A 13,794-nucleotide genomic window follows, 5' to 3' on the forward strand; every position below is an offset into this window, starting at 1 on the left:
TAGTCTAAGCAATTTATGCCCTTCATCTTCCTCCTACAGACTACAGTATCCTTCCCTATTAAAGCAAACACTTAAATATTTATAGTCAGTTTGTTCTAGATCTTTAGGCATTCTACTGGCAGTACCATGTATATTTGATTGCCTGCCATTTTGTCATTATTTGGTCCTCTTTTTCTGTTGGGTAATGGCAATATATTGTTTGGAAAGTCTGTAAATGTTTTCTGTGCCGAGTATCTAACTTAATTTAGTTTTCTGGTGAAAGTTCCTGCTAAAAAAGCAGCAAGAACAAGAAGAAAGTTAATCTCTACAAGTCATCATCTCTGTGCCTCCAAATTGTAGTTCCCTTCTAATATCCCAACCCCTCCTCTCCAATATACACCCTGTGTGTGGATGATACCCTTTATTCCCAAGAGAATCAACAGACAGGATCACATGAAACAGATCTAATTGCCAGTTTAACTGAAACAAGCTAGAGACAGCAGGTTTAGCCTATACTTTTATTAAGAGCTTCAGTAAATCACAGTAGTAGTTGGGGTCTTTTTCCTGTTCTGCTCAAACCTGAAGCACCGAATTCCCATCATCTTGTGTCTTGTTACATAGAATTAAGCAACTCCAAAGCTTCTTTCTGTACCTGAAAGAAATATACTTCTAACAAACCAGTGCCAGGTAGTTATGAACTCTTCTAGCAGAACTTGCTGTGCAAGCACACAGATCGTTCACCACAGCCCTGTAAATCCACAATCTTCCTGCAAGTAGTCTTCTGTAGCTCAAGATGTTCAGCGCTTGAAACATAAACCCACTAAAGTCAGTGCCTTTAACACAGTTTACTTAGTATATGTAAAGGGCTTATTTGTGTTGAATACATATGATTAGCTCTTGATTTGCTGTAGTCCAATAGTAGCATATAGTAAGTTGTCCTGTATCTGACCATAACCCACCAACCCCGCATTTTCAAAATCAGCAGCAGCTGAAGAAGTGTGAGAAGACTGTTTCTGAGACCCCCTTTGCCTAGGAATTCTGGGTAAAGCATGAATATGACCTCTAGCATCTACGTTAAGAAACAAAAAAAATCACAACAAACTTTTGGTCCTGAGAGAGCAAGCAGTGCAGGCACTGCAGATACTCAGATGTAACAAATGTTCAGAAAACCTACTTATGCCAAATGCAGAGACAAGAATTCCAGTTTCTTGGCCCAGGCCAGTTTCCTTCTTACTGGACTACCAGGTTTAGTTCCCAGTGAATTCTGCACCACCTCTCTCAGTTCAGCAGCTCTGCACCCTTTTGGGAGAAAAGGACATAGATGTCCGTACTGGGAGCCAAGCAGAGCTGCAGCAGGTAACAGCAGCTTTCCAACTTGGCTACTGCACAAAAATCCTTACTGACTGCTCCTGCATGGTATTGTTAGGGCGGTGAGGCACTGGAATGGGTTGCCCAGGGAGGTTGTGAATGCTCCATCCCTGGCAGCATTCAAATCCAGGTTGGACGAGGCCTGGGGTGATATGGCTTAGTGTGAGGTGTCCCTGCCCATGGCAGGGGGGTTGGAACTTGATGATCTTAAGGTCCTTTCCAACCCTAACTATTCTGATTCTATGGTATCTAAAGGCAAGCTTTTGTGACAGCTGGTTTCACATCTGCCTCCGGCTACTAGTAACCTGCAGAAGAACTGATCAATTTCATACCTTCCTGAGACCATCACTCCTTTAGGCTATTAGATTCCTATACATTTTGCAAAGCAGTGGAGGAATGGAACCTTTGCTCATATTTCTACTGAAAGACGTTACTGAAGCTCGCTTGTGGGAGAAATGAGTCCTACTACAGAATCTACAGAGGGAAACCTGAGGTTTTTTTTTCTGAAGTACAAAATCCTACCAAAGTATTCCTTACAGTTAAGACATTCAGAATGTCACAACACATTTTAGATGTTTTCTGTAACAGTTAAAACATCTCAGACTTAAGCTTAATGCAAAGTAAATTAGAGGTCAGTCAACTGTAAAAAAAATAACTGTAAATCAGTCTTTGTTAGTCCTGATGGTAACAGGATTGTGTATGAAAGGTTTATACTGAATGCAGTATTAAGTCTAATTGGTTAACCCTCCTAGAAGCACTCTATGTGTTCAGGTAGGAAGCAGATGTCTTCCTGTCTGAACCAGGACCAGTTCAAAGGGTAACTGAGCCTCATATCCCCTAGCATGGAGATCTGCTGTCAGAAGATACAATACTTCCATTTGTCTCAATTGGGCCTGCAGTGTTAAAGGATGTAACAGGGTTTTGCTGCATCCATGCTTTTTCTTCCTTCTGTTCACGTCCTTTTTAGCTCTTCAAGAACAGTGATTTCTACCTTTTGAGTTCTAGACATACGAAAAGTGAATCTGTGCTCACCTAGACATAGGTTAGCTCAAGTGCCTGCCTTAACTTCAGCACCACAGTTAAGGATGGGTTAATGTTAGCCACAAAAACATCATGAAGAAAAAAGAATAACTATTCTTTGTTATAAACAAAGTATTTCCAACCATTGTGGTCAGAGGTTCTTACCAACATACTAGAATTTTTTGGTGTCTAGATGCGATCCTGGATTATAGGTGCTTAACTACAATTTACTCTGAGTGACCTTTACAAACCATTCCACTGCCATGATGTCACAGGTTGCCAGTTACAATGTAAGACTGTACTACTGCAGTTCTTAATTTCCTACCTGTTTGTCCTCTTCTGTGTGTGCAGGATACTCCTTTGCTTTGCTTAGCCACAGAAGAGCCATCTTTTTATTGTTTAACTTCAGGTAAGTCTTCCCCAAAAAGAGCAAATTTTTGCTGTAAAAATTTGGGTCAGCTGTGCAGAGACAGGAGAAAAGCTTTACATGAGAGTGTGAAGCACATTGTCAACATCATTGATACTAACTTTCAAAAAGATGAACAGTATTTTGGCTTTGAATCAGAAGGAAGCCAATGTAAAACTTGTACTTCCCAGGTTTTGGTCTCATACATGAGTTACATGAACTAGTAGCTTGTCGAACTTGGTTCCTCACAAGTAGGGATCTTAATGCATAACAGCTCTGGCTTTGCAGATTCTGTACTTTTCTGGGTCTGGTAGGTACAGCAGGTAATGCAACCACATTAGAAAGTAGAGGCCAGGAAATCCGGGCACGTTTCCCAGCTTAAGACAACATATATGCAGGTGTTAGGTTGGCTTTTGCTGCACAGAAAGCAAGCTTAAAAATAATGTACCCACATCTAACTTTTTTAATGAGCATTTTATAAAGCATGATTTAGCTATCAATTATTAGGAACTAATCTTGACTAATGTGCATACTTATAGCACAGCACTTCTCTGCTGCTGGATCTGAGGCCAGGATTCAAAACATAGAGTTGGTCTGGAAGTAAAGTTTGAGAGCAAGTCCACTGTTCCAGTTCACAGCTGCATCAGTTGACACCCCAGGGAAGATACACAATGAACTTTTAAATTCACTAATTATATACAGATCTTTCATAGAACACAGTCTTCCCTTGTCTACCTTTCAGCTAGTCAGGTTTGCTTATGGCTTTACTCTTTGAGAAATAGCAGGTCTGTGTTTTCTTTTACATGTGGACAGCTTTACTGACAGGTAGGTAGGCATTCTGATCTAAATAGCTTGTGAAGTAATAAAAGAATGTGCCTTCTCTGTTGTTCCACTTGGAACACAGAGGACTTTTGAACTTTTAAGAAAATTTTAAAAAATTACATAAAATTCCCTTTTTTCCTTACTTTGTGCATTCTAGTTGAATGCCTTGGGGAAGAGTACTGTATTACTAATGAAGATACTACTGTCACTTTAATACTTATTCTGAAAAAATCTCTCATGTTGCATTCTGTCACAGTAAACACATAGCATGTTTTTGAGCATCTCTGATGAAACATTCCAACATGACAGTCTAGTGTGTTGACTAGCACAACAGGCTGGTATGTTTATCAGTAGATCACACTCTATTAAGGTAGTACGAAAAGCTAGAGGTTTATTGCAAGTCATCATTTATAAAAGATACTATCCTGTCCAGAAAAGCTGGAAGTATTACCTTCCTCTGCCATGTGGAAGTAACGAAGAGCCTGCAAAAGATACAGTGGTCATCTTTAAAATGGAGAACAAACTAAACACAGTATCAAACTAATGCTTTATGCCCATGCTGAACATAGCTGAAGGACTTCCTGTCTGTGATCTCACTTTTATTAATTCAGTAAACTACTGATGGTTCTCATTCAGCGTACAATCAGATTTGACATTTCAACAGAACTAGTAGTACTTGTCCAACTATTCCCGCCACTTCCTCCAGAAACAGTAACTCTATTTGGTACTCTGTGTGTAAACACAGTACCTAGCAAATCAGATTGTGTTTTTCTGTCTTCAACTTGTCAAAATAATTTTATTTCTCCCATGTAGCATAACTGCAGTTTTCTCCAGCCAGTTCTCATGTATAAATTTAATAGATGAAAAATCTTATGATTCAGGTCATAAATGTTGACAACTACTTCAGGGAGCACCAACTCCTACAAAGCACCAGTTAGTACCCTCTTGTATGAGGATAAACCTTTTATTAAATCCACTCATTTTTCAATTAGTTTCCCATCTTGCACATCAGAAATCTCAGTCCATTCCTACCTCTTCCTGATGTTACCAGCCAGAAGGAAAACACTCACAGAGAACTTAAGTGTAGAAGTGTATCTATAAAACAAGATTGTACCGAAACTGCAGAAGTCTTAACAGCATGGCTCAGCTACAGTTCTCAAGTACAACTTTGCTGCTTCAGCCAGTTTTAACACTACAGAATTTGATGTTAGGACTGGCATAATTCTGTACTATTGGAAATCCTGGCTGACAGTTTGCATTCTTCTGAGAGTGACTGTCAGAAAAATTTAAAAGCTTGACGTTCCATTAAAAAGTTTTACTTCTTTCTCAATCAAAACTTAAATTGCTTTTTGTGTAACAGCAAGAGCCTTCTGCAATTACTTTCTAGTGACTCCTGCCTTCCCACCTTAAAAGAGCAAAACACAGCAGGCTAGGTACTGGTTGATCAAAGACTAACAGTTGCAGCAAACTTTCCTATTATCAGTTCAATTTTCTGGTTTCTAGTACAAGTACACTGTTAGACACCCTAGAAGATACATGTCTGGACAGTATGTTCTAGGGTATGTGACAGCAGCAATTTGCGTAGCAAAGACACAAAAATACTTTTGACTGAAAAACCCCACACCACGTGTAGCCATGGGATGAGAAATTGTGTCTGTGGTAAGTAACAAAGCAAGCTGTTGCTTTTTACATATAAAGAGAAAAGTCCTCATAGTCCTATCAAATAAGTACGTGGTATAACCACCAAAGAAATCAGCACCAGAACTAGTACGGACAGTTACCTGCAATACATCACAATAATAAATATAAAATAAGTTACGCATAGCTTATTTCCTGCTGCACAAACTATATAAATAATTTTCACTATTCTGTGTGTGCTACAGCTGGAAAAAAAACCCCAAAATGATCGTAATGTTGTTACGTTTTTAGATATCCCTCACTTTCCTGTTATATTCCCATTTTATTAATTGCAGTTCTAAAATCGTAAGTCCATGCTTATTCCATAAATAGAGGTCAGCTTTGTCAGGAAAATTAGTAGAAGTGTATCAGCAGCTTTGAGAGGGGAATATGTGAAACATTTTTTTATTGTACCTCTTGAAATGTGGAGGTTGGTGGTGAGGCAAATAGCGTTGCAGCTATTTTTCTTTGGTACCATGGCATTTCAGCAAAGGTGTAACACCTGGAGCAAAAGGAAACATTTGTGTATACCCTTCACATTTTTTTCTCATTTCCGAGTAAAATTCTCATACCTTGGATGTCATAATTGTTGTTTCCGTGAATCACAACTCCACACCACAAGTTCTATAGGCAAGTTCTTACAACTGTGTAACAAACCAGCAAGATGTCTGAAGTTGCTGCGTAGCTCTGCTAAAGTGTTGGTGTGTCTTTTACTGGGAGCTGCTATTGCATTAGACAAACTGGGGGCAGTTATTAACCATGAGACAGCTTTTGGACTTGAATTATTTTAACCATTTATGTGTATTTGATACTGTTCTAATGTATTTTCAAAAAACAGGGTGCAACTGAGTAATGCCATTGCCTTACCTCAGCACTACCTTGTTTTTCTCTATTAATATAAAGCAGATCTGCAGTATATCCCTGAAAGACTCTGATCTACAAGAATTAAAATAAATCCAAGAATCAAACTACTGTGTTCTAGGCTAGGCCATTCTATGCTGTTGTACTATCTACGAAATAACAAAGGTAATCAGTTGCCTATCTCAGACATGTTGAAAGGATTAAACATTTTTTAGGTACTTCAAACATAGCACATTCCAGGTGTAAACATTAGACAACTCTATTCACTTTATTACCACACCGCCCCCCACCCCAAATATAAAAATATTATTCTCTGTGCAAAATAGAGCACTCTAGAGGAGGTGAAAAATCAATAAATGCCATTATGGAAGTGTCTGGAGGAGAGGGGGATGAGGCATGGAATAAATACACATTCCAAGTTCAAATAAAAAAGGTTCAATGCAGGATAGACTACGAAGAAAAGGCAAAAAGAACTCAAGAACTGGCTTATATGAAATTCCAATTTCAAATGAAGATGCTCTGGGATGCCATGAGTATACAGTATAGGAATAGTGGCAGAATTATCCCTTAAATGATTTCTGATCATCTTCTCCAATTTTCCCGAGGAACAGTATCTTAAGTACTTCCCAGAACAAGCTTCCTATCTCAGAACTGAGCTTGAGGATCATTCAATTGGTAGCATATGCTTCTGTTTAAAAATTTAGACTACTGCAATAGTTAAGTCATGTGGGAATAAGTGGTGGATGCTGCAAAAACAAAGTCTGTTTGTAAACTAATAAAAACTGTTGGAGTAATAAACTGTAGTTCACTCTGATATTCAAAAAATACTTGGCTTTAGTATATTTTTTAAGCTACATTTGATTTATTTATTTTCAATCTCTCAATCTTACACTAGAGATTTCCTTTACAACAATGTAGCAGCTTTGGTGTCTTTCACACAAATAACCAGAAATGCTGCCTGGAATCTCTCACTAATCACACCAAGGTATTGCTTTCAGCCACGTCGCTTCCACAAATGCCCTGGTTTGTCTGGAAAGATGAATTTCCAGGCCCTTTACCTGCTGTGTAACAGTAATTCTTGGTAAAAATTTCACTGAGCAGCAAGCTCAATTTCACAGGTTTTTGTTAATGTATATGCATTTCTAAGCTGCCTTTACTTAAAGATAACTTTAAAAATACAGTATCAAATACAGCATGACAAAAAAACAACAACAACCCAGAAGTCTTTTAGGAACACATCTTGCTTTTGATAGCTTTTCACTATACACAGATTGTATTAAGTTGCAGCCAGCACTGAAATTCAGCATAATTTCAGTGTTTTGTTTCCATTCACACCAATAGAACAAAATAAGTAGTACTTGCAACCTCTGATGTAAGTATGCTTCCGCAGCAGACATCTGCAAAATGTATTTTTAATAGTTCCATACAGTAAAACAAAATACTGGGATGAGCAATTATTTTTCATCTTTTTGGCAGCATTTGCCTTAACAGCCAGACTTTTTCAAGGCTTGACATCCTATACCCGTTCAATAGGTTTTCATGTCTGCATCAACTAATTACAAGCCACTGAATTATTCCAACCATTTCTGCAATTCATATAAGACATTTTATATTGTGGCATTTTGCTTTGCCACGTGCTAACTTTTGTTTGAAAATATGCCTTACCAAATGCCTATAAGATGAATTGTTGTAGCATCTTTTGGATTCAGTTCGATGGCTTTCTAGTGAGGGGGAAAAATACACGAGATGTAAAAAGTTGTTTTGCCACATTTGGATTAAAATACATTTAAAAAGTAGACTATTAATTAAACCAGATTAACAGTGTGTAGAATTTCAAGGCAACATGGTATTTATTCAGTGCACAACTAAATGGGCTCCAAGAAACTGAAGACACTGACAGATTTCTAAGCACTTCTGTTTAGTAGTAGTAGGTCATTAAGATTTTCACTTCAACATGAGGCTTGGCATATTCAGGTTTTTGTATCATTTCTGGTGGTATCTGTAATCTTTTATCTTCTCCAGGACTTTCCTTTACTGCTATACAATCCACAGTTAAAAAACACAGCCACACGCCTATTTCTCAATAGCGCAGATACGTTTTATCTAGCCCTACAAGGTGCCAAAAGCAAGTCAGCTATTTCAAGACTCCCTTCTCTATGGGCTTAGCTTACTGCAGGAGATAAATCTGTCCTCCTTGGAGGCTGGTGGGGCGTTCAGGACTGTTACAAAACCAAAGTGTCACCAGCAGATTTGAACAGGACATTTGCCAGAGAATAGCTCACAACTGTCATGCAGTCTACATACTGGACACATGAATGCTCTTGTATGCAAAACACTGTTTACATTACCTGGAAGTGCTCTTTGATAACAAAGGCATTTCCAATTTTAGTCTTAATTCCTTCAAAATCTCCAACATCACTGAGGCAGATTCCATACCACTGTAATTCAAAGAACAAAAATAAAACATTTAATACAGCACTATGGCTATTAGTAAATTAAAAACCAAAATGGAACAGCTGCCACCACCACTGATGACAACTAGCAATTTCCAGTGAAACTCTATAGAGCTACTGTTGTGCTTAGAAACAGCATGCGAAACGTGGGGCATGTGCAACATTACTAAAGCTACATAACAGAAGGATGAGCTAATTGCATCAGCTGTAATCAGCCTCATCAGTCACCTCTTTCGTGGTCCTGCACATACTTAACCAGTTCCTGTTTCCTGTACAGAGGCAATTTAGCTACAGAAGTCTGAACTATGGTCTTCCAAAACAGGGGGAATTAGAAGTCTCACTCATTCATTCTCAACTGAGAAGTTAAATTATGCTGAAGTCTGCTGTAATAGAACATTTGTTCCAGTCTCCACTGGCTGGAAATCAAAGAACAAGACATGAGTTATTTTGCTTGGTTCACCTTGTGTGCTGCAGAATTTGATTCATTTTTTTCAAGTGCCCTTTTTGCATACTCAAGGGCTCCATACGCCAGTTGTTTCTTCTCCTCTGCAGAAGTAGTGCTGAGCTGAGCTAGGTCTCGTGATGCCCGTGCCAGCCGCCATAACAACTCTGCATCATCACTAGTTACCAACAGAAACACTTAACATATTACAGCAATCATGGAAATCAAGCAAGCAAAGGTCTTAAACCAGCTTTTCAATAGGTAGCCTAAATGGGTGGCAAGACAACAGTGTATATGCCATGTACAACCACAAGATAACAACAATGGAAGCCCTCCATTACAGACTCTCTGACAATACCTTTGTTCCACCATTCTGGTCTGTAAAGCAAACATCTCTGTAGGAAAGGGCTTTGTTTACTCAAAAAAGATGCAGTTAAAAAAACCCCCAACAGTACCACTGAAAACACCAAAAGGAAAACAAGCACTACTTGGTTCTTAGCTAGACAGTATTTTTTTCAGCATCCCACTGACTTGATATTAATGTTTACTAGGAACGTTAAAAACATTATGAATCTTTTCCCTTATAATTGTTTCAAGCTAGAAAGAAATCCTCCTTCAAACGACTAAAAACTTCAGTGTTGACTCTCACCATCTATAGCTACCAGTCCTCATTTCATTCATTTTTCCATTAGGAGGAAAAAGATCAAGGGTCTTTTTTTTCCTACTTACATAAGTGTGAAAGCAAGGTTCTCCAGCATACCACAATGAGAACATGAGTTGAAAAAAATTGATATAGAAGAGAGCAGAAAAAAAGTCACAGTAATGTCTCAGTGCAATAAAGTACCTATTTTTATGCTGAACCAGCAACCGATACAGCTTTTCCGTTTCTCCGCTCCCATACAGGTAGTCTGCTTGCTCTATAACTTCTTCCACTTAAGAAAGAATTAAAATTGTGGAAACAGAACAAATTACATGTAATTAGAACATTATAAACAAAACATTTTAGAGCAAGACAACCTAGCTAAAACATAAGGGACAAACATAAGGATGTAGTTCCTTTTCAGGCCACCATTCCAAACAGCTTACATGCACAGGTGGATTGAATAAACTATATTTTCAGTGAGCAACTGGGAAGAGGAACAGTGCTGAATACCTGCCTCTCTCATGAAACTACAGAGCACTTTCAGCAACAGAGCTTTGGATTGTTTTTTTCATTCTCAATACCATTCCGTAGTTTTGCTAGAATCTGACTGAAGATTTCATGGGTCCCATTAGCTTGTTCAACAAGCCAAACTGAAACATTGCTCAACGGTTTTCTGAGTGAAGTCCTCCACGTATTCAACACACTAAAAGCAAAAATGATTCTGAAAATCAGTATGAGCTTTCTAGAGTGTCTATTTATGAACCAAGTACCCATTTTTCTTAGGATACTTTACATCTTTTTCTAAAAATACTTCAAAACAGAGATGAGAAAGTACAATTTCCACAACAGTGGAAATAGACAGTAATATATAAATATATTTTACACACAGTAATATATAAATAAATATCATAGGTATACAGTACATAAAACAGCATTCCAGAAGTGGAAATATCAAACACCACAAAATACAGGATTCTACAATGAGGAGGAAAAATGCCCAAAAGGAAGCAGGTAGATAATTCTATTAAAGTATTTAACTGTACAGAAGATGATCAACTCTGAGTTTACTCTTCTGCCACCAACATTAAAACATGAAAAAATTACCTTTTAAGTCAAAAGCCTTCTCTAATTTCTTACAGAACTTTCAGCTATGCGTATCATCTCTTTAATACTACTCTTGGGTCCGTGATCAAACTTCTTAGTGAAAACGTAAGCTCTTCGCCACCCCCCCCCCCCAAAAAAAAAAAGGCGTTTATAAGCTTTCTTTTTTCAAGTTATTTACTGAATATGGTAGTCATGTTTCACAGGAGCAGGTTTTCTTACATAAGAGAAAAAAAAAAACCACAACACAACATTGAAGGCTACTAAACACAAAAGTCTTCTCTTCAGCTTACAAAGATCCTAGAATATAAATCACTGAAGATCAGGCAAGTGTTCTGGATAATTTTTAACCCTGCCACCTCTTAAATGCTTTCCGTTAGCCATTTCAAAGATAAGATAAGGCAACAGTCTACACGGACTTTGGATTTTAGCATCCAAGATGAGCTTCATGGTACATCTTCAGTTCAGCAAGCTGTTATGTTTGCTTGCTTAGTCTCCCTGTACACTACTAGTATATCTAATAACTAAATGCCCAGAACTTGAACTTCTGAACACCTTTCCCACCAGAGGTTTTATATAAATCGTTAGACTTCTATTTCTTTAAGAGTGTTTTCCAGGTATTTCTTTTTCAGTCTTACTTTCACAATATCTATTACCTGTCTTGTAGAAAGCACACTAACACTGCTTTTTTTTTTTTTTTTTTGGCAATGTTGCTTGGTCAAGTGAGACCACTAAACAGAACAGAAGCAACTAAGTTGTGTTCTTTATCTTCCTCATGGGAAATTTTCTTATTTGTATACCAAATAGTTACCTTAAATCTATTCACTGAACCTCCATCTGTTGCACCAAATTAAACAGTTCCTTATCTATTCAGAAGTATGTTGTCTGAGTTTTTGTGTAAGCTTCTAAGACCTTCCTCTCTTTGAGACACAAAGAAACAGGTTAGCTGAACTAACTACTTCCTGACCTACACAGTAAATGTATGTTTCATTTAGGCTCATTTCGGTTCAGTTAGGTTTACTCTCAAACCCCCTTAATTTACCATGTGATAAGCAACTTCTAAGTCTGCAACAATATTCCCTTTTAAGATGTTATTCTTCCTTCAGTAGTGGGACTGTCTTTATTCAGATCTTGAAAAGGATGTTTTATCACTTGTTCTATTCTTTATCGTGGTAGATAAAGAAAGGCTTTTCTTCCCTTTTTTTCAGTGTGACAAAAACCCAAGACATTTCTCAGTTTTGTCTGAAATGCAATTTCAGTGTGGCCTGACTAGATTAAATGGAACTTGCATCGTGTTCATATCAAAAATCTGAACTAGAACTTCTACAAATTAAGGTTTGGTCTGCAATCCTAACTGAGTCACGTCTTTCCCAATATGTTATTTAAAGCTTGGGCTACAAGTTAGATGTATACACCTTGTGCATTCATTATATGCTACACAGTATGAGCTACTAGATCTGCTTTCATTAACATGTGAAAAGAATCACTTGTTAAGTTGCTACAAGGCTACCTTGAACCAATTCAAAAGCATCCTATGATGCAAATACATTGTGTGCAATCTTAATGGAGAAAATCAAGCACATTACACCATTTTTCTATATAATTCTGGCATTAAAATCAACAAAAGTTTAATTAGAATAACCTACATACTTCAAAATTTAAAAATATTACCTCTGAAGCTTGCATGAACCTCAGCAAAGCCAGAAATCAGCTTGTGAGCTTCATAAACCAGAAAGGCCCCTGTTGAAAGCACAAGCCCTCTCTGAAGGCTTTTTCTAAGCACCTGCATGGGGTCACAAGATATGCATTAATAAACACTGTCAACCTGACTTTAAAAAGTTTGTATGCTCTCTAGTATCATTTATATTTCAGATCTTGATCAGAGAAAAGCCTTTTGAAACTGAAAAAAAAAAACTTTGTAAGATAAACTGCATTATCATGAGGGTATGTTCCAGTTATTTCAACACAGGCTGGTAATTACACTTTAAAATAGGAACAGAGCATTAAACTGAAAATAAACCATAAACGTGTTAAAAAAACATATAGACAAGGCCCTTTGTGACATGGTTTAGTAGTGGGCTTGGCGGTCCGGGGTTAAAGGTTGGACTGGGAGATCTAAAAGGTCTTTCCTAACCTAACTAAGGATAGGGAGCACACGCAAGGTAAGAAACAAAGTATCAAACTCGCGTTTCCGAAGAGGGAACGAGCCCAGGGATCCTAGCTCTGCAAAAGCGCACCAGCGCCTCACCGCGCCCCGCCACGCAGGTCTCCGTAGCTGCCACCCACCCCAGACCGCGCGCCGTGGGCAGGCGAGCGGCAAGAACAAGCCTACGAAGACCGCAGAAGCGGCCACCCCGAGCAACAACGCGGCTACCTCGCTGTCCCCAGCCCAGCGTCTGGCCCCTCGGCGCCGCGGCCCGTACGTCGCGCCTCCCGCCCCGCGCCGGAGCAGCCTCCCCAGGCAGGGGGGGCCGCGGTGGAAGAGCCTTGCCAGCACCAGCGCCTCCCTAATAGCAGCCATCGCACGCCACAGATAGAGGAGCTGGTCCGTCACCCTCAGCAACCCGGCTGAAGGGGAAACAAGAGCAGCGGCCTCACGTTCCGCCCGCCAGCCATTGCGTGACCTCAGCACCCCGCCCCCCCTGCCCGGCCTATGGCGGCTGCCAGGGGTGCCCGCGCATGCGCCTCTCGCCTGCGGCGCGCCCGGTTGGCGTGGGCGTGGCCGCTGCGCCGCCAGGGGTCCTTGGGCTCAGTGATGGTGTCAGTGATTTCTGCAGGTGAGGACTGGCCTGGCTGCTCTGCAGTGGCTGCGCTACGGGCCGGGCCGGGCTAGGCTAGGTGTTGTCTGCGGGCCGGGCAGAGTGCTGGGCGCCCAGGGACGCTGACCCGTCGCCTGGGAGGGCTCCGTTTCCTTCCCGTGCCCGTTAGGATTTGCGTGTACCCGTTTGCCGCGGGTTTAGGTTCCGTTCTGGCCTGAGGAGAACGAGCTGCGCCCCCGCAGGGCGGTGCACCCCTGCGGCGG

General features: G+C 39.7%; 1 protein-coding gene across 2 annotated transcripts; it reads right to left on the reverse strand.

Annotated features, from left to right (window-relative positions):
* Positions 1–483: 483 nt before the first annotated feature.
* Positions 484–13,295, reverse strand: RMDN1 (regulator of microtubule dynamics 1). Of its 2 annotated transcripts, XM_061342996.1 has the most exons (10): positions 13,147–13,295; positions 12,444–12,555; positions 9,873–9,960; positions 9,047–9,206; positions 8,482–8,571; positions 7,799–7,854; positions 5,687–5,774; positions 4,047–4,077; positions 2,693–2,826; positions 484–631 (listed from the first exon to the last, which is right to left on the reverse strand). In XM_061342996.1, the coding sequence occupies exons 1-10, from the start codon at positions 13,291–13,293 to the stop codon at positions 593–595; spliced, it is 945 nt and encodes a 314-aa protein (XP_061198980.1). In that variant the 5' UTR covers positions 13,294–13,295; the 3' UTR covers positions 484–592. The 2 variants fall into 2 exon arrangements, 1 of the variants encoding a protein (XP_061198980.1); XR_009723868.1 differs by lacking the exon at positions 4,047–4,077.
* Between the last annotated feature and the right edge of the window lie 499 nt (positions 13,296–13,794).

Source organism: Neopsephotus bourkii, unplaced genomic scaffold, assembly GCF_033783945.1.
Source record: "Neopsephotus bourkii isolate Nb327-2 ecotype Australia unplaced genomic scaffold, CSIRO-AGI_Nbou_v1 NB_1820, whole genome shotgun sequence".
NCBI classification, from domain to species: domain Eukaryota; kingdom Metazoa; phylum Chordata; class Aves; order Psittaciformes; family Psittacidae; genus Neopsephotus; species Neopsephotus bourkii.